Source organism: Rhamphochromis sp. 'chilingali' (genome assembly GCF_963969265.1).
Source record: "Rhamphochromis sp. 'chilingali' genome assembly, chromosome: 19".
NCBI classification, from domain to species: domain Eukaryota; kingdom Metazoa; phylum Chordata; class Actinopteri; order Cichliformes; family Cichlidae; genus Rhamphochromis; species Rhamphochromis sp. 'chilingali'.
This window is the reverse complement of record NC_137946.1, coordinates 696,095-720,368: the sequence shown is the minus strand read 5'-3', so window position 1 is coordinate 720,368 and position 24,274 is coordinate 696,095. Positions and strand designations below refer to the sequence as shown.

The following is a 24,274-nucleotide window of genomic DNA, read 5'->3' as shown; positions in this document are numbered from 1 at the left end:
GAGGTTGGACCCAAAAGCAGGACTCTGAGACAAAAACTTAGAGCAGCAGCTTCAATACCTGACAAAACAAATTACAAACAAAGTACATGAACACTAAGGAAACAAACGAAGATAAATTAGAACTAAGGATCTCCCAACTTGGCAACTTATGACCTGACGAGACTTGACATGACTGGAGAACATTGAACTAACAGAAAAACGCACAGCTCACGTGGGAATGTACAACAGGAGGGAATACCGCTGGACCTAATCTGATATAATAAGACAGGAAGGAAGCAAAATTGAATACACTAACACAGGACACGGGACTATCAAAATTTAAAAAAAGCAAGTCAAGTACGGAGACGAGGACGAAGCCACTCGAGCTTAACACTGAGACTGAGGAAGAAACAATATTAGTCTCCCATAAGTGCAATATTATTAAGTGCAATTTTTCTGATCCAACATAGTATTTTATTCTATTTTTTTCTAGTGATGTCTTCTTTTTGTTTATAGTATGTTATTCTATTTTATCTTTTTCTATTCTTTTGTTTTTCTTAATTTTTGCTGCTCTTAACTTCGTACTGTCCACTTTCTGCCATGACCAAACAAATTTCCTACGAGTGGGACTATTAAAGGTTTATCTTATTTTATTATAGAAACTATAAATATTGCATGAGCCCACACAATTCAAGAACCAAAACCACAAATGATACAAAATCAAAGAATATAAGAAAAAACCCAAAAACACATCAACACTGGGTCACAGATCCAGTGCCATGACACTGCCAGTTTTAGAGAACAATAAAATGCTGTTTCTGTGAATATCAAAATTTTATCTTGTCCATTCATGATCCACGAGTAACAAGTATGCTTACCTATACAAATGAGGTGTCATTGTTGGTCCCTTATAAAAAAAGAGTATATGTGGTTGATTGATTGTTGTCAGAACTATATTATATTATTCTTGTATTATTTAGAAAAAGTGTAGAACTGGTCTGTGGGCATCAAGGCTTTATGTTTCTGTGCTCATTGCATGTTTAAATTAAAAGGGGACTAACCAGTTTGATATTCGACTCATAATATTAATAACAATAAAACTACTACTACTACTAATAGATGTAGTTAAACTTGTAGAGGTAGTCATAGCCTGTTCTTTGTAGTAACAACTCAACCTACAGCGTCATGTGCGTGCGTTATCGTTTATATAGTTCCAAAGAGACTGAAAATAATCTCTCTGTAACAGCACGATCTGCTGAACCACTTTACTAACGTCATCTAGTACTGTCATGATAGAGATAACTAAAGAGGATTAGTCCTCATAGACTGATGATCCCTCCATGAGGCTGTCAGTACACTGTTATATATCCTGTTTTGCTGCCACTGTCAGGGCTCTGTGTGCGGGGAGGTGGAGATGTGGATCCAAGTGCAGGACTCTGAGACGGAAATATAACTGAAAACCTCAGCTTTATTGCTGGCACCAACAAAACAGAAACCAAACATGAAAACACTAACTGGAACACACAGGCAGGATCTGAGGGTACGACGCGACACCGAGCATGGAAAACACAGGGCTTAAATACACAGGGTAGTAATGAGGGAATGGGCAACAGAAGGGAGTCACAGCTGGGGGAGATCAGGGCTAACGAGACGGGGGAGCTAAGCTGCACACACTAACATAAGACAAAGACTTTCACAATAAGACAGGAAACAAGAATTACTAAACCAGATGCAGACATGACACTGAGAGACAGACTAGACACTGAACAGAAACTGCAATGAGAACCCAAAACCTAAGAACTGATCCCTCACCAAGAATAACAGAAACAGATCTATAATGATAATAATAAACAAAGCACCAGAACATCAGAAAACAATCCATAATGCAAAAATACACCAAAACATAATAAACTCAAAATACTGGGTCCAATGGACCCAGAACCGTGACAGCCACAATCAGATGGATTAGGCAAATGTACTAAGAACTAACGAGATGCCAGATGGCTTTATCCAATTAAATTATGGGGTCCAAAGATGTTCATCTATCTCATATATATAGCACCGAGTGCTCCGATTACCACGGGGACCACTGTTACCTTCACCCTCCACATCTGCTCCAGCTGTTCTCTGAGCCCTTGGTACTTCTCAAGGTTCTCGTGTTCCTTCTTCCTGATGTTGCTGTCATTCACTACATCGATCACTACGGCCGTCTTCTTCTGTTTGTCTACCACCACTATGTCCGGTTGGTTAGCCACCACCATTTTGTCCGTCTGTATCTGGAAGTCCCACAGGATCTTAGCTCGGTCATTCTCCACCACCCTTGGGGACATCTCCCATTTTGACCTCGGGACTTCCAGGTTATACTCGGCACAGATGTTTCTGTACACTATGCCGGCCACTTGGTTATGGCGTTCCATGTATGCCTTGCCTGCTAGCATCTTGCACCCTGCTGTTATGTGCTGGATTGTCTCTGGGGCATCTTTACACAGCCTGCACCTGGGGTCTTGCCTGGTGTGATAGACCCCAGCCTCTATGGATCTTGTGCTCAGAGCTTGTTCCTGTGCTGCCATGATTAGTGCCTCTGTGCTGTCTTTCAGTCCAGCTTTGTCCAGCCACTGGTAGGACTTCTGGATATCAGCCACCTCCTCTATCTGCCGGTGGTACATACCGTGCAGGGGCCTGTCCTGCCATGATGGTTCGTTCTCTTCCTCTTCTTTGTTGGGTTTCTGCTGGCCGAGGTATTCACTGAGCATGTGGTCAGTTGGGGCCACCGTTCTGATGTAACTGTGGATGTTCGTTGTCTCATCCTGGACTGTGGTGCTGACACTCACCAGTCCACGGCCCCCTTCCTTCCGCTTAGCGTACAGCCTCAGGGTGCTGGACTTGGGGTGAAACCCTCCATGCATGGTCAGGAGCTTCCTTGTCTTTATGTCAGTGGCTTCTATCTCCTCCTTTGGCCAGCTGAGTATCCCAGCAGGGTACCTGATCACGGGCAGGGCGTACGTGTTGATGGCCCGGATCTTGTTCTTACCGTTCAGCTGACTCCTCAGGACTTGCCTGACCCTCTGCAGGTACTTGGTGGTTGCAGCTTTCCTAGCGGCCTCTTCATGGTTCCCATTTGCCCGTGGGATCCCCAGGTACTTGAAGCTAACCTCTATATCTGCAATGCTGCCTTCTGGTAGTTCGATCCCTTCAGTTCTGACTACCTTCCCTCTCCTCGTTACCATCCGACTACACTTCTCCAGTCCGAACATTATTCCGATGTCATTGCTGTATATCCTGGTGGTGTGGATCAGTGAATCGATGTCTCGTTCACTCTTGGCTTGTCGTCATCCACGTAGAGGAGGTGGCTTCCAGTTGCTCCATTTCGTAGCCAGTCTTATGAGGGGGAAACCAAATAACAGAACCTGAAAACAAGAACTCAGGAAGTACTGGCAAACTAGGAAGCTAGAAATACTAGGACAGAAACCAAAACAAACAGTCATACTCATAATAACATCAAAAGTAAAAGTACAGAAACCAAAAACACTGGGTCACCAACCCAGGACTGTGACAAATATATTCCCACAGAAAACTGCTGCTCTAAGCCTAATTTTAAGTAGAAGCAAGAGTTAAATCACCTGCTGAGTTAATCTTATCTGCCAATCTGGCTCTTTCAACACAAAGGCAAAGGAACATGTGAGAAAGAAGCAAAATGTAAATACAAGAAAGAATCTTATTTAAATCAAATCAGGGAACAAAACTGAAATACTTCACAGAAAACCAAGACCATAACTCATGGGATCATGTGTGCAGTCCTGATGCAAAGCATTGCACATTCCTCTTAGGACATTTTAGGAATGAGAAATGATTTATTTATTCCATATTAGACAAATTCTTTTGCTGAAGTAGGTGAAACAATGACGAAATAGTAATATATATACATATATGCAAATATTCTGGCTGTTCCCTTATGCATAAGAGTCCACCACAGCATGCAGCTCTGCATGTTTGATATGTGCTGAATCATGAACAATAATAATAATAATGTTTTTTTTTCATGTTAATGGAAGAATTATGTGAATTATGTTTTTTCACTTCCTGAACTTTCTACATATATTCTACATTACAGTGATGTGTTTGATTTTATTTCTCAGCTGCATGTTCATTTGGTAACATTTGTATACAAAAAAGCAGGTAATATATCATCTAACAACTTTATGTTAAAAATGTCACTCATTGTAATCATAGTTGAATCAGCTCTGTTCGTAGCAGCATTTTGTTTTTCCTACTTTTGTTTTGGCAGATTTGTTGGTAGTTATTATGTCCAGTAATAACCACAGAGGGCGGCCACATTAGCTAAAATAATAGCTGAATGAGTATAGTATAGATTGACTCAGTTAATTGGTTTGAATTCTGATGGTGTCCTAATCCTCCTCTAGTTTATGCAGTGTTCTGTCAAATTAGTATCTTGTGAGCGAGATCCATCATCTGTTTTTGTCTTAATATTACATAAATAATACTACATAATAACAATTCATAGCTAAATAATACTTAACTTAATGAATAAACATAAATTATGTAATAAAAAATAACTAAATGATTCTACATGAAAAGTTAAAGGTATTGCTGTTAGAAGCAGGATGGTATAAAGAGGTTTTATTTTTAGGCTTAGACTATTTGAGCTTCTAATTGGAGACAGTCTGACCAGCGTATGATCACTTCATCTACTTATCGTTGCCAGATCTTGCATAACTCTTACAACTGCATCCTGTTACTGTTGTGCAGTTACCAGCTAGTCAACACTTCAAAAACCTCCATATTATATTATTATTTCACAATATACATACACAGTGTTCTTTGTTGCATGTGTATACTTCAGCTAGGCATTTCTAAGAACAACACCAGTCATTATCAGAGCTGAGTGGCTTATGCACCTGTTTGTTGTTCCCAGCAGAGGGAGCACAGCAGCTCAGAGCCCAGTGGGAGAGCGCAAGCAGAGTGCAGTGCAAACACCCCTGAGGTGAGTTTCTGTATGTTTGCAGTGTAGCAGTAGTGTATGGCTTGCAGTAGATTAGTGGGATCTTGTGTACATCACAACAAGTGCCTTGTGCCTCTGCTAGCAGCATCCATTTTAGTTGATTTAGTTCTGCGTTCAAACTTGTACACTCATCAACAGTCATAGCATGGCAGAACACTGCAGCCCAGCACAGCACTTGGTTCCTTAAGAAGCAGCTGGAGGAATCTGGTGCTGCATAATCCCAGTAACAGTAAGCTCGAAATGTAAAAAAGATTAGTGCTTGGCACCAGAATAACAACTGCTGTGGTAATAATATGTTAGTGGTACAAACTGGGCTGGAACGACGTTAGCCAAGCTTTTTGTTAGGGTCTCAGAGCAGGGACTGGCCTGTCTGAAGATGACAGTGTTAGTTTGCTAAGCAGTACTAACTGAACATGATTAAGAACCTGAGAGTTTATTTGTTTGAATGGAAATTAAATCTTTCCTGTGCAAATTAGGCTCTCTGACATGATCATAGTATGACAGAGTATGATCAGAGAGTCTGATTTAAGAAACTAAATGTCTGTAAAACGTCCAGTTTTAAATCAATGGGACAGCAATACTGTTCACTCCGTGTTTGTCTGTATCGATCCGTAGTTTTGTACTCATAACATAAATCTTAGTGAATTTCATTCTCCTTTATTCATTGTAAATTAAAATGGAGCCAAGTAGAAGTTGTCTATAGCCATCGAGACTACAGTCATGAAACCCATTATTGCATTTCAGAAGAAAATGTTTTGTGTTCATTTGTATAGGACATGCAAAGTGTACAGTGGATTCTTCAGTAAATCCGTCATGCAAATAGCTTGCACTGTCAGTGTTGTTGCATACAACAAGTGGCAGCTCTAACAAAGGAGGTTAAAGCATTCCTGCTCTGTAATGCAATAAGTCAAAGCTACCTGAGCCACATCGCCTGAAAAGATTAGCTCTGTCATTCTGGCAAAGACAGTTTGTGCTTGCAAATGTCTTCAGTAAGAGCAAGAAGCAACTGGGACTGGAGGGGTGCTGCTTCAAACACTAATGAAGGCAGTAATCAAGGTCAAAATCTGCAACACGCCTCTTCTGCAGCATGACTCCAGCAAACAGGTACCGTGACAGCTGATGTGGAGGAAATGAGCAGTTCAGGTTCTCATAAGTGGGAGATGGATCACATGGGAAGGGTTAAAGGTCTGTGTTATAGTGCTAGACTGACTAGAACGGACTAGAACTACACTTTCTTCCGCACAGTTATATAGTACGATAGATGCTGAGTTAGTAATGATGTACGTGTAACCATGGGAGCTTACCACCATCGTAACCAGCACAAAAGATTCGAATACAAACAACAAAAGAAAATATACAGAAATTTGGAGTTTATGACAAAGAAAAATTAACTGATGAAAATAACTTTGATGTGTGAGTTTGTCTGTGTTTTTTCAGCAGTGTGAGCATGTCTTATTGTGCTCTAATTGTTGCCTAGACTGAACACTTGCATGCTCCAACACAGCATGCTGCTTCTTTGGATTATAGCTTAATGCCGTTGCTGCTGCCTGTTGGAGGATACTGATCTGATAACAACACATCCTTTAAGTCCTGAAGGTTGTGAGGTGGGACCTCCATGAATCGAATTTATTTGTGCAGCAAATACAACAGATGTTTGATTAGACTGTTTTATATAACCAGTTATGGTCCTCAAACCATTCCTGACCCTTTTTAGCAGTTTGAGCTACAGTAGCTTGTCTGTTGGATCAGGTCAGATGGACCAGCCTTCGGTCACCACGTGAATCAGTGAGACTTGGCCTCTCATGACCCTGTCACTAATTCCTCACTGTTCCTTCCTTAGAACACTAAATAGATGCATCCATCAATATGAATGTGTGTGAATGGTAGTTAGGAATTATTTAAAAGCGTACAAAAAAGTGCTTGTGTGACTGACTGTGAATGGGTGAATGTGGCATGTTGTATAAAGCACTGAGTGCTCCAGAATTGTAGAAAAGTGCTATATATAAGATAATATATAATATATAAGCAGAGGCGTCACACAATACACAGAATGTGAACCTGACAGCGGACTACAGCAACCTCCTAAAGGAAGAGCCATGACGTGATCCTCGCCTAGTGGCTGAAGAACCTCGTGGCACTCTATGATCACCTGGCAGCACAAATAAATTGCTAAGAAAAGGCAGATTAATCAAGATCATGAAGGATCCCCACAACAGTACAGTGAATGAGCACAACAGCGATCAGGGAGTTCTAGTTTCAGAGAGATGAGCAGCTGCTGGCTAACAATCCAGACACAGTGGTGGTTGCAAGGATCTGAAGACCGCCGTCGTGATAATGTGGCAATCCCAGCAGTCAGGATGTTACAACCTGCCTCAAAAGCCACAACATAAAAGTGGAGACTGACACAAGAGTTATAAGAAGCATAGGTTATATTTTTAATTACAGCAAAACTAAATGCTCTTAAATGACATGTTAAAGCAAACATGGATGCCCCTACATGAGGATCACAAGTTGCTGCACTGAACACAGAAAAGTAATATGTGACCAACAAAAAGAGGATACAGCAGCCACAAACCAAAAGAAATACCACAACGCAAACCACAAGTAGCAACCAATATTTCCAACTAAGTGATATGTTTGTGTAGTCACAAAGTGAATTATCAAGTAGTCCTAGATGTTGTGGACTATGTAGCTAGCTGCTGGAACGTAATATATTCACAAGATAACATGAGATTAAAAGAGCGGGTCTACATGCAATGATGCTAGCGCTAGCCATGCTAGCATGCTACCTCCAACAGATAGTCAGACTGAGTCCACAGGTGATGACTCAGAGTCAGTTTTTTACATATCCATGTTAGAAAAAGCGGGAATAGCAAGGCTAAATGCCTTTTTAGAGTGTGTGCTTGTACAAAGGGCAGTGCAAAGTTTTCAGCGTAAACAGCAGTGTTGTTCAATTCAAACAGTTAGCTACGTCTTCCCCTCCGTGAATCGCTAACCAATCAGTGAGCTCCTTATATTGCAGCAGACTGCATTACTTTTTCTCCAAGGACCCAAAAACAAAGCAAAACAAAACACGGAAATGGTAATGGGCATAGGTAATCTGATAGTTTACAGCTAATTCTGTAGCTAATCCCAAAGATAATGCATTTGCTAATATGATCGCTATGAACTGACAGGAAAGGTAAATGCAGTGAGTAAATGGTTTTGAAAATGAGGAGTGGAATCAATTTTAAATGTCAGAAATAAATCTTGATTTTTGAATCTTTTTATTTCTCTTTTTAAAATTGCATTTTAAAAAAGATTGATTGAATGATTTCAAAATGTATTTTGGTTTTTATAAAGAGTTAAATTTTTTGTGAAAATATAAGCTTCTTTAGTTAATGTTTTTATTCATTTATTTTATTATTCATATTATTGTCTGTGTAGATACTGTGCTGGAGTGGACAGGGGGTGAAGGGTAGATTGGGAGAAAAAAAGTGGAGGAATAGAAGAAGAAAAAGGACAGAAAAAAGATTGAAAAGAATGGGCGTTTGGGGAATAACAAGAGGAGAGGCGTGTAAGATTGTACCTATGCTTGCTGGTCCCAACCCTCGATAGTCACGTTTTGGGGGGTTTAGCAATCTTGGGGGGTTTACGAAGGATAATCTTTACGTTTATCCTTCGTACTCTATATTCCAATGATTGTTTTACTCTGTGTTGTTGTTGCTGTTGTCCTTGTCCTGGATATGTCTTCCATAGTTGCTATTTTGTTTTCTCAATAATAAAAAACAAACAAACAAACAAACAAACAAACAAAAAAGAAAGGAGAAAAAAGCTAATTATTCACTGGTTGTTTAAGAAAAAGGCATTGTTGCTTTCTCCTTAAACATTTCTCTCTGGGACTTTTCCCACTGACTATATTTTTAGAGATTTTTGGGAGGGGGGTTTAGAAAGACTCACCACACACCCAATGCTGCATTAGAGTCGCATTAGAATTTCTTGACATTCTGACTGAAAGAGTAATAAAAATTCTATCATCTCGTTTCACAAGCAACTCCCTAACGTTATCTAATACGAGTTTGTATGAATATATGAGGACATAGAGAGAAAAGATGAAAACCAACTGTGCAAATCAAAAACACGCCAACAGCATTGTTGTCATGTTTGACTTTTGGCCACAGAAAAAGAAGGCTGCAAAGCTTAGATGCATGAAAAAGAAACACAAATTTCTTTTTCATGCATTTATAGAATCTTAGGCAAGACTGAACTGCACTGCAAGTTCTGTACCGAGTTCTTCTTCATATAACTGGATGTTTCATTAAGTAATTTCAGTTGAAAATTGTCAGAGGTTAGTTCCCCAGACCTCATCCACCTGGGAGTGTTTAAATAAAGGACTTAATACATAGCTCAACAATAGTTGATAAAGTATCGCATAAAGTATGTTCCAGTCACTTTGTAATTGAGAATAAGAGTGCACATCTGCAGACAAATAGTTAAATCTGTGATTCTGGATTGCATTAAAATGTGCCACTGACAATGCTTGGTGCCTGCATCCACTGCAGTATTGCACTGAGCACATATTTGGATCAGTTTGGTGGTGGTGCTTGTCACTACCCGATCCGTACCGGAAACCCGATCGGTACCCCGCATGCGCAAATCTTACGTCACTTCCTCTCTTTGCCAACATTGCGACATTCAATATATTTGAATGATACGGTTAGCGCCCAGTTTGCTCCTAGCATTTCTCAGCAGCTCTGCCTCCTTTTCGACTACCGGGACATTTAAACAATGGATAATCCATATCCGCAAAAAATTTTGCTGTTCTCCTCAACAGAGAGCGTTCCCCGATTGAACAACAGTGCCGTAAAATAAGAAGAATGGTGCCTAATGACAGAGTTAATAATACAGACATTATAATATGTCACGCGAAGATTCAGCAGCCAGATGAAGTGTTTACTGGCAACTGACAGTGATAGCGGACATTATCATCACTTTTCCAACAATCCTCTCCACACAGACGAGCATAAACACACTCGACTATCACTAAATCAAATTTAACACACGTTTGTAATGACGCTAATTCAGTTTACAATAGGGTTCATTCGCTCAGTCAGCAGGTGGCGGTATCCTCGTACACTGGGGGGTACACTGCCATTAAACGAACAGAAGAAGAAGAAAACCCCTGCACATGCGCGGTACGGATCGGGTAGACCCGATTTGTACGGTCCGACTTTGCACATGCGCAGTAAGGATCGGGAGTCCCGATCTGTCACTATCTTTTTACTTTTTTGTTTTTGTCTACATTATATTAAATGTTTCATTATCGGAAACATTTTAAGAGATACTTGTTATTCTTAACATCTTAACAGATACTCTGACCTGTAACTATCATAAAATGCTTCGACCGGAAGTAGACACCTTTCGCGCATGCGGGGTACCGATCGGGTTTCCGGTACGGATCGGGTAGTGACACTTGGTGTTCACTCTCTCCGAGTATCACTTCCTGTTCCTGTTCTAACACAGTGGTGCCTTTGTGTCACTTTTCTGCGTAGCAGTTTAATTAAAAACTTATAGATAACTTCTTATTTCATAGTGTAATCTTCACATGCTTCATCTAAAGCACACTCGCTAATTTATTGTTACAGTATTCACTCACTGTGTCTTTAGGGTTTCACTAGCTTAGCTTAGCTCATAGCTGACTCGCTAGCAGCATTGCCTCTTCATCTGTCCCTCCTGCACTTTCCTGCTCATTGTGTCAGATTTTCAGTTACTCCTCGGCCTCTTTTAGCAGTAATGATACTTGTAAAAGATGCAGCCTATTTTCAGGTCTGGAGGCCAGGATCACTGAATTGGAGACTCGACTTCACACCCTTGCAATAACCCATAGCTAACCAGGCCCCTGTAGCCGGTGTAGCCAAAGATAGCATAGGCCCTGCTAACAGGATGGCTGACAGTGAGGTGGAAGCATAGTCAAAAGTTACAGTAATTTTAAAAAATGTCGGAAAACCCTGTCAGTGACGAGTTAGGGTTTAAAGGGCCTTGGTACACCACCAACCTTTTTATGTATCTGAGACATGTGAAGCTGAAAACCTCAGCAACCAAAGTCAGTTGACTTCCCGTGTCCTTCAACGCACATATTAAACAAATATGTAAGACTGCTTTCTTCCATTTGTGCAACATCTCTAAAGTTAGAAATATCCTGTCTCAGAGTGACGCTGAAAAACTAGTTCATGCATTTATTACTTCCAGGCTGGACGACTGTAATTCATTATTATCAGGAAGTCGTAAAAACTCCCTGAAAAGCCTTCAGCTAATCCAAAATGCTGCAGCAAGAGTCCTGACAGGGACTAGAAAGAGAGAGCAGATTTCTCCTGTTTTGGCTTCCTGTTAAATCCAGAATTCAAAATCCTGCTCCTCACATACAAGGTCTTAAATAATCAGGCCCCATCTTATCTTAATGACCTTGTAGTACCATATCACCCTATTAGAGCACTTCACTCTCCGCCTTGAGGCGACTGATGCTGATGTTGAATTGAATTGATTATAGCGGAGATGCTGACAGATTTTTCATTTGTTTTACCTAAAGCCAAGTGGGAAACATTTTAAACATGTAATTCCTAACATTAAAGATCCATAAAGTTCTTTTGCTTAGAAACTAGTGAGTGGAAGGGTGAGTGCTGTGCTGCCACTGGATGCAGATTAAATTGAAGCCAGTGTGTTACTGAGTTCCAGCAGTCTGCCTCAGCAGACAGCCAATGAAAAAGAGAGCAAGGGGAACCTTTACCATTACCAGAGCTGACGCTCCTGTCCTTCCTGCCCTTGCTTTCTCTCACCGTATAGCACTGTTCTGTTGTGCAGCCTAGAGACGAGCAGAGAATGGACTCAAACGAGGAGGCAGAGGGTGAATGAGAGGGAGAGAATCTGAGGAAGAATTTGGGGTTGGTGTGTGGAGCTACTGTTTTGTGTGCGTGTTAGACGATGACGTGCGCTGTGCTCTGAGATGGCGTAAAGAATTCTGATTGCCTTCAGCGGTGTGGAGGAGGCATCTCAATCCTTGAGAGGGGCCCACATGCAGTAATGTCTGTCCGCTGTGGTTTCTCTCCTTTGCAAAGGAGAGCGTGTGCATGTTTTCTTCCTCTTTCCTCCCCCTCTCGTTCTCTGGTAATCCTTACCTCCTCGGTTCTTCATACTGGCATCTTTTTCCGTCTTCCCACATTTTTCCTTCAGGGATGAGATAAGTGGTGATGAATCTGACAATATATTGAGAGCTCCTTTTTTGTCTGATGAACATGGATTGTCTTTGCATTGTCACAACCAAGGTAAGAGACATGATTCACTGGACTTGAGAATAGTCACTGTACGGGAATGAGGGATGAGGTAAAGCAGGGGAAAACGCTGTTTGTGTGTTGGTTGTTTCTGGATGAATATAGATGTTTGCTATCCCTCCCTCCTGGTTGTCTTCATTCCCATGTCACTCTAAAGTAAAAAGTTGTATAAATTCATTTTCATTGCTGCTGCTGGACATTTCTGTTTACCTGTTCTGGTTCACGTCTTTCAGTCAGCAACACTATAAAAAGCTCAGATATGGCAACAGAAGCTGTTTTGAACTTGTGGCTCTGCTGCAGCCCAGTGCTCACACAACGTGAGTAATGCCAACACTGCAAGAAAAAGGTTGTTTCACTGTAACGCAGAAGTCTTTGTGCACACCTGGAACATTTTATTTTAGAAAATGTTTAAGTTACTGTGCAAACGATCATTGCATCACTCAAAAGAGCAGTTCTTCAGTCCCTGTGACCACCATACTGTCATCATGTTTATTAGATTTCCTTTCTAAGTTATTGTTTCCTTGGTATACATAATCCTTACCTCTTTCCTGTTTATGATTCAAAATTAATTCAAAGTATCTCATCATGACACTTGTAACATCACAAAGCACCGTGAATGAAGAACATCAGACAGGGATCATCGGTGGTTGAGGATAGGACCACAATGGATAACTTCAGATGCTGCAGTGACTCTACGCGGCTCATAGCGTTAAAAACATTTTAATAAATGGTCTGCCATCACTATGTCAGAAGTTTAATTTTTGTTCATGTTGGATAATCTTTCTTTACATTTGGGTATTAAGAATATATTTAATTACCAGAAAAAGTATTTCTACTGGCATTAGTTCCAAGTTTGTAACATCTGGTATTGTGGCGTCCCTGGTTGCAGCCATTGGCCCCTGTTTTAATAGTCACGAGTCAAAGTGAAACTCTCTTTGAATATCACCTTTATTTTCATCTAATCTAAAACTGTATGATCTTTATGGACATAGGACAGTGCAGAGAAGACAGAAGCTGGGAGAGGGTGCACAGTAAATGGCCGGTGGGTTTGAACCCAGGTCTCTGCCCTATCACATCTGTATTTATAACCTAACTATGTGGGACAATATTACAATGTTAACCACCTTGAGGCGACTATTGTTGTGATCTCATCCTGCATAAATAAAAATTGAATTTAATGAAGTTGACATTTGTTTCTCTTTTGTGTATTAAAATTACAGCAAAAATCATTTCTAAACCTTTTTTTTAGGAAATATCACCAAACTTTTGAAGTTTCATAAACTGATGACCACAGAATCACATTTGTAGCTCTTCTCAAATGAATTAAACTACATTTCTCTGGAATCACCTGCAGGTTATATTCAAAGTATGTAAGTATGACCTATGGTTAACCAGCTCTCTGGTCGGTGTGTTAGCTGTTGAAGCTATTTTAGCACTAATGGTACTCACTGCAAATGCAGCTTAGCTCAGTGCATTGTACACCGAACTGTTATAATCTTATAATTAGATTCACCACAGTAGCTGGTGTGGATATAGTAACTTAGCTTTAGTTAGCTGGGCTCTAACCCGAGCTGCCAGGACACCAGGCTGGCTGTGAGGGTCCCATTATAATTCAGTTTAATTTAATTTTGTTTATATAGTTCCAAATATTCGTCAACATGTGTTATATTGCAAGGTAAAGGCCCTACAATAATACAGAGAACCACAACAATTAAATGACTCCCTGTGAGGAAGCACTTGGTGACAGTGGGAAGGAAAATCTCTTTAAGAGACGAAACCTCTGGCAGGATTAGGCTCAGGAAGGGGAAGCCATCTGCCACAGTTGTTTGGGGGTGAGGGGAGGGAGACACTGTGGAAGATAGCCAGAGACTAAGAATAACTGATGATTTAAATGCATAGTGGTTTAGAAACACTATTTTTACTCACTGTGTTTATAAAGGTGAATAAAGAAAGAACATTCAGCGCATTGTGTGAATCCCCGAGCACACTAGACCTACTGAAGCATTCAGGGTCACCTGATCCAGTCCTAGCTACAGATACAGCCACTTACAATAACCACCTGGATCCTGACAGGACCGTGGCAGATCCTTAGCCGCTCCGCAGCTGGTTCTTAACCAAATCTTAGCTGGCTGGGAGAGGTAGTTCTAAGTGGCTGTATCTGTCTGTGCTTTAGCAAAGATCTCTAAAAATCTTCCCATTAATACAGAACATTGCAGCGAGAGTAGTGACAGGGACCAGAAAGAGAGCAGATTTTCCCCCTTTTAGCTTTGCTTCATCCATCACTCTAACCCTGTAAAATCCTGCTCCTCACATACAAGGTCTTAAATAATCAGGCCCCATCTTATCTTAATGACCTTGTAGTACCATATCACCCTATTAGAGCACTTCGCTCTCGCTCTGCAGGCCTACTTGTTGTTCCTAGAGTATTTAAAAGTAGAATGGGAGGCAGAGCCTTCAGTTTTCAGGCCCCTCTTCTGTGGAACCAGCTTCCAGTTTGGATTCAGGAGACAGACACTATCTCTACTTTCAAGATTAGGCTTCAAACTTTCCTTTTTGACAACTCTTTATTGTTAGGGCTGAATCAGGTGACCCTGAACCATCTTTAAATGATGCTGCTAAAAGGCTTCCACTGCTGGCAGCTTCCAGTGACTGTTTCTTTTTGACTAATCCCTTCACTCTTTGTTTTAAAACACCACTACTGTTAATTAGTAACTTCAACTCTTGCCTTGCCTCCTATTGTTCACCTTTTGTCCTCTCTTTTTTTGCTCTCCTCCTCTTTCCCCTCACCCTCAACTGATTGCAGAGGATGGTTGCCCCTCCATGATCCTGGTTCTGCTGGAGAACCAGAACTCTGTGTGTGTGTGTGTGTGTGTGTGTGTGTGTGTGTGTGTGTGTGTGTGTGTGTGTGTGTGTGTGATCATACAAAGATGCAGTGTGGTACCAGGCAGGGGTGCCTTTTATCCCCTTAATCTTTTTCAATGATAATTGACCCACTAACTATAGCAACAAGAACAGCAAGGGTTTGGTCAAAGGAAGTCAAAGGGAAGCTTTAGAACCCAAAATATGATTGTATGCTGACGATAAGCTTGTGTATATTTCTGACCCAGTGTCCAGCATTCAAGACCTTTTAATTTGACTGTTTGTCTTGTATTACAGTCAATTTCCATAAAACTGAATTAATGAAATTAGGGATTAAGATCCCAGACGGGCAACCTCTTCTAAAATTTTAGAGATTCTCTTTTTCTCTTGGTGTAAGAATTAATTTGGTGAAGATGTTTTTAATAATTAGAGTTATTGGAAGTGTGTTACAAAAATCATGGGATTGTCACTTTGCCCAGTATTATTACTGCTCTCCTAACATCAGAACAGTCCTATGCTGGATAAGAAACTGCAAAAGAGGCGCTGCTTTACTAAAGGATCAGTCAAACTGTTTTTGGAAACCTGGAAGCTTTCGTTTGTGTCAAATATGGAAGCAAAAGATACTAAGGTGCTTTTTTTTTCTTTGTGTGTCTAGTCAGCTTTTTGGTGAAAAAGAAAGATGCAGGGTTGATATGGTTATTGAATATGGAGCTGCCAGGGATAAAATTCATGAATGTTGTGAAGGAGGATACAAGGGATGGGGTGACATGGAGGCAGATCATCCACTGTGACAACCACTGCGGTGAGCAGCTGAAAGAAGCAGTTAGTAGTAGCGTCTCATCTAATATCTTGTTAAATTCTGTAAAGTGGTTGCAGTTTCATATCCCTGATGTTTGACAGCACGGCGGTGCGGTGATTAGCACTGTTACCTCACTACTAGAAGGTCCTGAGTTTGATTCCAACACCTGGCCAGGGTCTTTGGGTGTGGAGTTTGCATGTTCTCCCCGTGTTTGGTTGGGTTCTCTGCGGGTACTCTGGCTTCCTCCTACAGTCCAAAGGGGGGTTAGGTTCCTTGGTGTTCCCCCGGATAAGCTAGAGGAGGTGGCTGGGGAGAGGGAGGTCTGGGCTTCTCTGCTTAGGCTGCCGCCCCCGCGACCCGGCCCCGGATAAAGCGGAAGAAGATGGATGGATGGATCATTGCTCGGTAATTTGTCTTTGACCAATAAGCCCAGACTCGGTCACCTGGTTAAAGTGGCTGTTCAGATCTCAGGAAGGTCTCAGGTCCAGCTTGTGAACTTTGGTGCTGAGTAAGGAAACCTCTGTCATGTTATGTTCAGACCATCCTGTCTTTAGAGATTTTCTGGTCGTCAGCATGAAGTGCCTGCAGTGATGACCAAGAGAGATAGAGTGTCTATTATACCTGCTGCTATTATCATGCTTAATAACACTTTGTTGATGCTACTGATGAAACTTAGGCTGTTTTTTTCTCTGTGTGGACATACTGCAAATCAGCTTCTCATTGGGGACAACAGAGTCACTATTGACCATTGAACATACATATATATATATATATATCAGAATCAGAATCAGAATCAGAATACTTTATTGATCCCTGGGGGAAATTATTTTTTGTTACAGTGCTCCATTTTAAACCAACATTAAGACAAGACAGACAATATGCTAACTAAGAATAGTACAATATATACATATATATACATACATACATACATAAGTCACTTATAAATAAATATTTGGAAAAGAAACGTGTAGTTGTAGCAGCAAACAGTGTGTTAAGTGGATGCGTTGTACAGGGAGATGGCCACAGGCAGGAATGATTTCCTGTGTCGTTCAGTGGTGCTTTTCGGTAATCTCAGTCTCTCACTGAACGAGCTCCTGTGACTGACCAACATGTCATGGAGTGGGTGGGAGGTGTTATCCAACATTGTCTTTATCTTGGACAGCATCCGCCTCTCCGACACCACCTTGAGGGAGTCCAGCTCCATCCCCACAACATTGCTGGCCTTACGGATCAGTTTATTAAGTCTGTTGGCATCTGCGACCCTCAGCCTGCTCCCCCAGCATGCAACAGCATAGAGGATCGCACTGGCCACCACAGACTCATAGAAAATCCTCAGCATTTTCTGGCAGATGTTGAAGGACCTCAGTCGCCTCAAAAAATAGAGACGACTCTGGCCCTTCCTGTAAAGTGCTGTGGTGTTTTTAGCCCAGTCCAGTTTATTGTCAATGTGTACTCCAAGGTATTTATAGTCCTCCACAATGTCAACACTGACCCCCTGGATTGAAACAGGGGTCAAGTGTTTCCCGGTCTTCCTGAAGTCCACGATCAGTTCCTTGGTCTTTGCCACGTTGAGCTGCAGATGATTCTGCTCACACCACGTGACAAAGGAGTCGACCACAGCCCGGTACTCTGTCTCATCATCCCTGCTGATGCATCCAACCACCGCAGAGTCATCAGAAAACTTCTGAAGATGGCAGGTCTCTGTGCAGTGGCTGAAGTCTGTGGTGTAGAGGGTGAAGAGGAAGGGGGAGAGGACAGTCCCCTGTGGTGCCCCTGTGTTGCTAATCACCTTGTCAGACACACACTGTGGGAGACGTACATATTGTGGTCTTCCTGTCAGGTAATCAACAATCCAGGACACCAGAGAAGCATCCACCTGCATCGCTGCTAACTTATCACCCAGGAGGGTCGGCCTGATGGTGTTGAAAGCACTAGAAAAGTCAAAAAACATGACCCTCACAGTGCTCGCCGGCTGGTCCAGATGGGTGTAGACACGATTGAGCAGGTAGATGATGGCGTCCTCTGTTCCGAGACGAGGCTGATAAGCGAACTGAAGGGGATCCAGATGTGGTCTTACTATGGGTCGCAGCTGGTCCAGGATGAGCCTTTCCAGGGTCTTCATGATGTGGGAGGTCAGTGCCACGGGCCTGTAATCCTGGGGGCCACTGGGACGAGGCGTCTTTGGTACAGGGACGAGGCATGATGTCTTCCACATCACCGGGACCCTCTGCAGACTCAGACTCAGCATAAACAGTTTATGAAAGACTCCACACAGCTGGGGGGCACAGGTCTTGAGGACAAGGGGACTCACTCCGTCTGGTCCAGCAGACTTGCCTGAGTGAAGTCTCCTCATTTGCATCTCAACCTGGTATTGAGTGAAGGTGATGGGTGGGGGAGGGGTGTCAAGAATCTCACAGGAGGCAACATGTGAAGAGAGAGGCTGGCACAGTGGTGTGGCTCTGGATTCCAGGCTGACTGCAGGTGAGGTTGTGGGGGTGGGAGCAGACACTGTGGTGTCGAATCTATTGAAAAACAGATTCAACTCGTCGGCTCTATTCTCACCTCCCTCAGCTCCCCTGCTGTTGGTTGGCCTGAATCCAGTGATGGTCTTCATGCCCCTCCACACCTCTCTCATGCTGTTCTGCTGGAGTTTCCACTCCAGCTTCCTCCTGTAATTGTCCTTAGCCTCTCTGATCTTGTCCTTTAGTAACACCTGGACCTTCCTCACCTCCTCTTTGTTGCCCCCTCTGAAAGCCCTCTTCTTGTTGTTGAGGAGGGCTTTGATGTCCTTAGTCACCCACGGCTTGTTATTTGGGTAACAATGAACAGTCTGAGCTGGAACAATGGAGTCGGTGCAGAAAGTTATGTAGCCTGTGATACACTCAGTAAGCCCATTGATGTCCTCGGCGTGAGGCTCACAGAGTGTTTCCCAGTCGGTCACCTCGAAACAGCCCTGTAGTTCCGCTATTGCCTCCTCTGACCACCTCCTAACAGTCCTGGTGGTCACAGGTTCCCTCCTCACAATTGGCACATAGCGGGGGGTGAGGTGAATCAGGTTATGATCTGACCTACCAAGTGGGGGGAGGGAGGAGGAGCTGTATGCATCCTTGACGTTAGTCAAGTTAAAGTGGGGGATACTGTCTACTTTACAGGGAATATAAAAACTTCAGAAAGGATTTGTGCTCTCAGTTGACAAAGTATCAAAACAAAATCAACCAGTTTAGACTTGAGAGAAAGAATTGCTGATGCTCAAAGTTATGACAATGTTTTCGAGTGTCCAGAAATGAAATGAGAAGTATCACAACACTGATACTTCACATGCATCTGATTCTCCAAAAGTCATTGCAAAACCTTTACTTGTCTAGATATACAAGATATCCAAACACAAACACATTAAGGATCCTTTAGAGCATCGTTGACTAATGCCTGGAACACCAGTGGTGCACTGGTCAACCAAAACAGCATCACTAGATAATCAAAGTGCCTGCATCTGCCGGGGAAGAGGATGGTTGAATGATTCCCGTAGTGAGTCTCTAATGCAGGTCTCCACTGGTTCTGTCTGGGTAGGAGAGGTGACCCTACCTGAGGCTAAGCAAGAAGTTAATAAACACACAGAAAAACTGTTGTACAGGACTACAAGCCGCGCCACAGCAATATAAATGCATTTGAAATGAATTGAATTGAACTGAATGAATTACATTATGTCTGAACACTGATAGGGCACAGGTTATCAGCATGCCAGAGGGATAATACATGAGTGCTGTCAGAGGGTAACACTGATGGTGGCTAATGATTGAATAATTATGACCATGTGACAAATTTGGACTTTACATGGATCACCTGGTTTCTGAGCAAAATCAACGCTGCGTTTGCTGTTTTGGGAATTTCGTCTTTTTTGTTTTTTCAATTTAGCATTTTTTGTGACTCATGGTTATTGAATATATTACCTCTCAGCTGTGTTAATATTGTATGCAGTACTGTGGAATAGACCTGACGGAGTGTAAAACAACCTGAAACATGCAGTATATAAGGTTTAACTCGTGGCGTATGCACTGCCAAAACTATTAAATATGAAACATATGTGCTTTCTGTGTAATGCACAGTTGCTGCAAAGAGATCTGAAGTACTATAAGCTACGTCTGCTGTTCTGTTGTAATGCTTTTGGGCATGATGAATATACTTTTGTAATTGAGTGAGAGGAAAATAGAGGGGAGGGGAAAAAATAAACAGATCCCTGGATGAACCTGTTTGATATGCTGTCATTGTTGCTGGGTTTGTTTGTTTTTTTCATATAAATTTTTGACCACATAAGAATAATACAGTGTATATATACCAAGTGTACCACTTTTAAAGTGCTTAAAAGATAAGTAGTCTTTGGGGATGAAAAGTAATTTTCCTGTCAGTGTGTATTAAGAATGGTAGCTCAGAAGCCTACATTGTAAAACTGTTAATTGCTAAATTAACTTATCCTGATTAACCTGTCAAAATCTTAAACATATTGTGCGTGCATTTATTAAATGGGTTTATTTATTATATAGTTGGGGGAAATTGGGATAAAAAGGCAAAAAATGACAACTTCTAGAACTGATGAGTCATTTTGATCCCTTTAGATACATAGATATACACAGTGATGGGAACAGCAGCGTTAAAAGTAACGGCATTACTAACACTGTTACTTTTTTCAGTAACCAGTAATCTAACTAATTACTGTTGCTATCATTACAACGCCGTTACTGTTGCTAACAAGAAAAAGTGGTGCGGACGTGCTGAGGCTGTCTTCAGCTTACCGGGAGGTAGGGGGGCGAAACAATCGCACAAGTGCTGCTGATTGAGGAACAATAAAGTAGTCATGGTAAACCAATCACATGATCAATTTAAGATTCCATGGAACCAAGACGCTATGTCAACCCAAGACAAGGGTGAAGTTTTAGGAGTGATGATGCCAAGAGAGAGTGAAAGAAAGAGTGAGAGAGAGAGTTTTGAGTGAGTGTGTAGTGTATTGTGAAGTGAGTGTGTAGTGTAGTGGATAGTGTTGTTGTGTGTGTCAGAACAATGAGGCGACTGCTGAAGGTCACAGCTGCTGCCAAAAAGCCACCAAACAGTGTAAACGCTGTCTGCAGGTGGAAACAGGAGCAGCGACACACCTGCTGCTGTCAGGCCTGCAGGTATCAGCCTGTGATCTGCTTTTTTATCTTACAGTGGACAGAAATTATTTTTGGGAGGGGCACAAATAGATTGTGTGGCATCTTATTTGATGCAGAACAGCTGATTGTTCTGTAAATAGTTTCAGTGGTTATAAAATAACAGCTTGGCTGCATTTTAGGTAAATAGCTGCATATAACTTTGTTGTTTGTAAAACCTGTGCATAGGTTTATATTTGCATTTCAAGTTAAGAGAATGATTTTTAAACATGTTTGTGGTTGTTACAGTAAAAACATAACTTTTTCTACTCGGATTTTATATTTTGTGTCTGGTTTCAGATCAGCTGTGCTGATACAGTATGTCAAATGAAAAAATAACTGTAAATTCAGACGTGTGAGGTTGTGCTGAAAAGAACGGCACCAAACAAAACAAGGCAGGATAAATCGTTTTTAAAGGTGAAATGACAAGTAGTCAAAAACACCCTCGACCACAGAGGGTTGAACATTTTTTAAAGTAACGCAGTAGTTACTTTTCCTAGAATTTAGTTACTTTTATAATAACTCTGTTACTAACTCAGAGATACTTTTTTGAAGAAGTAACTATTTACTATTACTAATTACTTTTTCAAAGTAACTTGCCCAACACTGGGTATACAGTATACATGTATAATCCAAATTCCAAAGAAGTTGGGGCGTTGTGTAAAACATAAATAAAAACCGAATACAATCTTTTTTAACGTATATTCACATGAATACACCACAAACACAAGACATCTAATGTTCAAACTGATAAATTTTGTTGTTGTTTTGCAAATCGTCACTCATTTTGAATTTGATGTCTGCAACACGTTCCAAGAAAGCTGGGACAGAGACAGCAAAAGACTGGGAAAGTTGAGGAATGTTCAAAACACACCTGTTTTCAACATTCTGCAGGTGAACAGGTTAATTGTAAACAGGTGTTTGTCATGATTCGGTATAAAGGTACTATCCCTAAAAGGCTCAGGTGTTCACAAGCAAGGATGGGATGACCACTTTGTGAACAACTGCGTGGGCAAATAGTCCAGCAGTTTAAGAACAATGTTTCTCAACGTACAATTGCAAGGAATCCAGGCGTTTCATCATATACTGTCCATAATATCATCAAAAGACTCCGAGCATCTGCAGAAATCGCTGCATGAAAGCGGGAAGGCCGAATACCAACACTGGATGCCCATGACCTTCGATACCTCAGGCAGCACTGCATTTTAAAACATCATTCTGTAAAGGATATTACCGCATGGGCTCAGGAGTACTTCAGAAAACCATAAAAATTCTGTACATCAATAAATCATGTTCATTTTATTCTAATGATCTCTCCTTATTGAACTATAGTTGGCTGAAACAAAGGCAGAGGGAAGGGCGAAGGCATGTCAGGAAGCAGTGAAAGAGAAGAAAAGGTGTGGAGATGAATGTAGGGGCACTAAATGTCAGATTCTGATTGGTGAAGGAACTGTTGGCTGATATGCTGGAAAGAAGGAAGGCAAGTGTATTATGTGTAAACCCAAGTAGAAGGGAAGCAAGGCCAGGAGTATTGGAGGTGGATTCAGACCATTGTATCATGGCATAGATAGGAACATAAATTTTAGGAGTCATTTCTTGGAGGAATATTGATGCCTAGGGGATGTTTAATGCTGTCGGTGAGTATGTCCCACATGTTGGATGTCAGGAGATAAAGAGAAATTTTGAAGTAAGTTGGAGAGAATGTCCCCAAGGGAGAGAGTGTGATTAGCGCACACTTTGATGGACAGGAAGGAAACAGAGGTGAGGTTATGGATCAAGTGATAAGTATGGTGTTAAGAAGAGAAATGGACAGATGTTTGTAAAGTTTGCCGATAAGATGGAAATGGCTGTAGTGACCATGTCCTTAAAGAACACCTTCAACAGTTGTGCCTTGAACCAACTGTTGTTGTGATTTGGCGCTATATAGATCAAATTGAATTGAACACTTATATGAACTTGACTGACATCCCATTCTTAATCTGTAGGGGGTTAATACAATGTCAGCCCACCCTTTGCAGCCATACAACACGTTCTCATCCCAAAGTGTAACAAATTACGCCATGTGACACATTGTCGGTATGTTATGCTTTCAGCCTCCCAACACATCTCTATGTTACGCATTCAGAAATGTCAGGAAACATGAGAACTGTTTGGAATAAATCTACACATGTACATTTCATTTTACTGTCATTAGGATTAATGTTAGGGTTGGGGCTGGAATACACAGTTGGAACGCGTGTTACCGCCGGGAGCGTCATTCTATTGGATTCCATCCACAATCCGGCGCGTATCATAAGGACGCGGAAGGGTACCTTTTGCGTTCCTATTGGACGCCTCGGGATGTGACAAATCGTTGGTATGTTACGTGTCGGGAATGAGAATGGTCTGAGCCGTAAGATCTTCATCTCTTTTGGGAAGGCTTTCCATAAGGTTTAGGAATATATTCATGGGAATATTTGACCATTTCCAGTAATAATGGAGTGGATTTATATAGCGCTTTTCAAGGCACCCAAAGCGCTTTACAATGCCACTATTCATTCACTCTCACATATACACACACTGGTGGAGGCAGCTGCCCTGGGGCAGACTGACAGAAGCGAGGCTGCCATATCGCACCATCGGCCCCTCTGGCCAACACCAGTAAAGTGTCTTGCCCAAGGACACAACGACGAGGACAGAGAGTCCGGGATCGAACCGGTGACCTTCCGTTTACAGATACGCTTCCCAACCCCCTGAGCCACGGTCGCCCCGACAGTAGCACATTTGTGAGGTCAGACACTGACTTTGGACGAGAAGGCTTGGCTCTCAGTCTCCGCTCTGAATCATCCCAAAGGTGTTCTGTTGGTTTAAATTGAGGACTCCGTGGAGGTCAGTCAAGTTCATACCAAACCCGCTCATCTATGTCTTTACGGACCTTACTGCACTGCTGTGTAGTTATCTTGAAACATGGAAGAGGCCATCCCCAAACTGTTTCCACAAAGCTGGGGCTTGAACGCAGCTGCTTGGCCATGGAAACCTATTCCATGAAGCTCTGTATACATTGTTCTTGAACTCATTTGAAGGCCAGGTGAAGTTTGGAAGTCTGTAGCGATTGAGTCTGCAGAAAGTTGGTGACGCCTTCATCCAACATGGA

General features: G+C 41.8%; 1 protein-coding gene across 1 annotated transcript in view; it reads left to right on the top strand.

Annotated features, from left to right (window-relative positions):
* The window catches only part of dlg2 (discs, large homolog 2), a 176,661-nt gene that overhangs the window by 46,013 nt on the left and 106,374 nt on the right, over positions 1 to 24,274 (top strand). Inside the window, exon 5 of the mRNA XM_080867650.1 lies at positions 4,913 to 4,981. Coding sequence (XP_080723776.1) covers positions 4,913 to 4,981 — 69 coding nt within the window. The remainder of the gene's footprint in view (positions 1 to 4,912; positions 4,982 to 24,274) is intronic.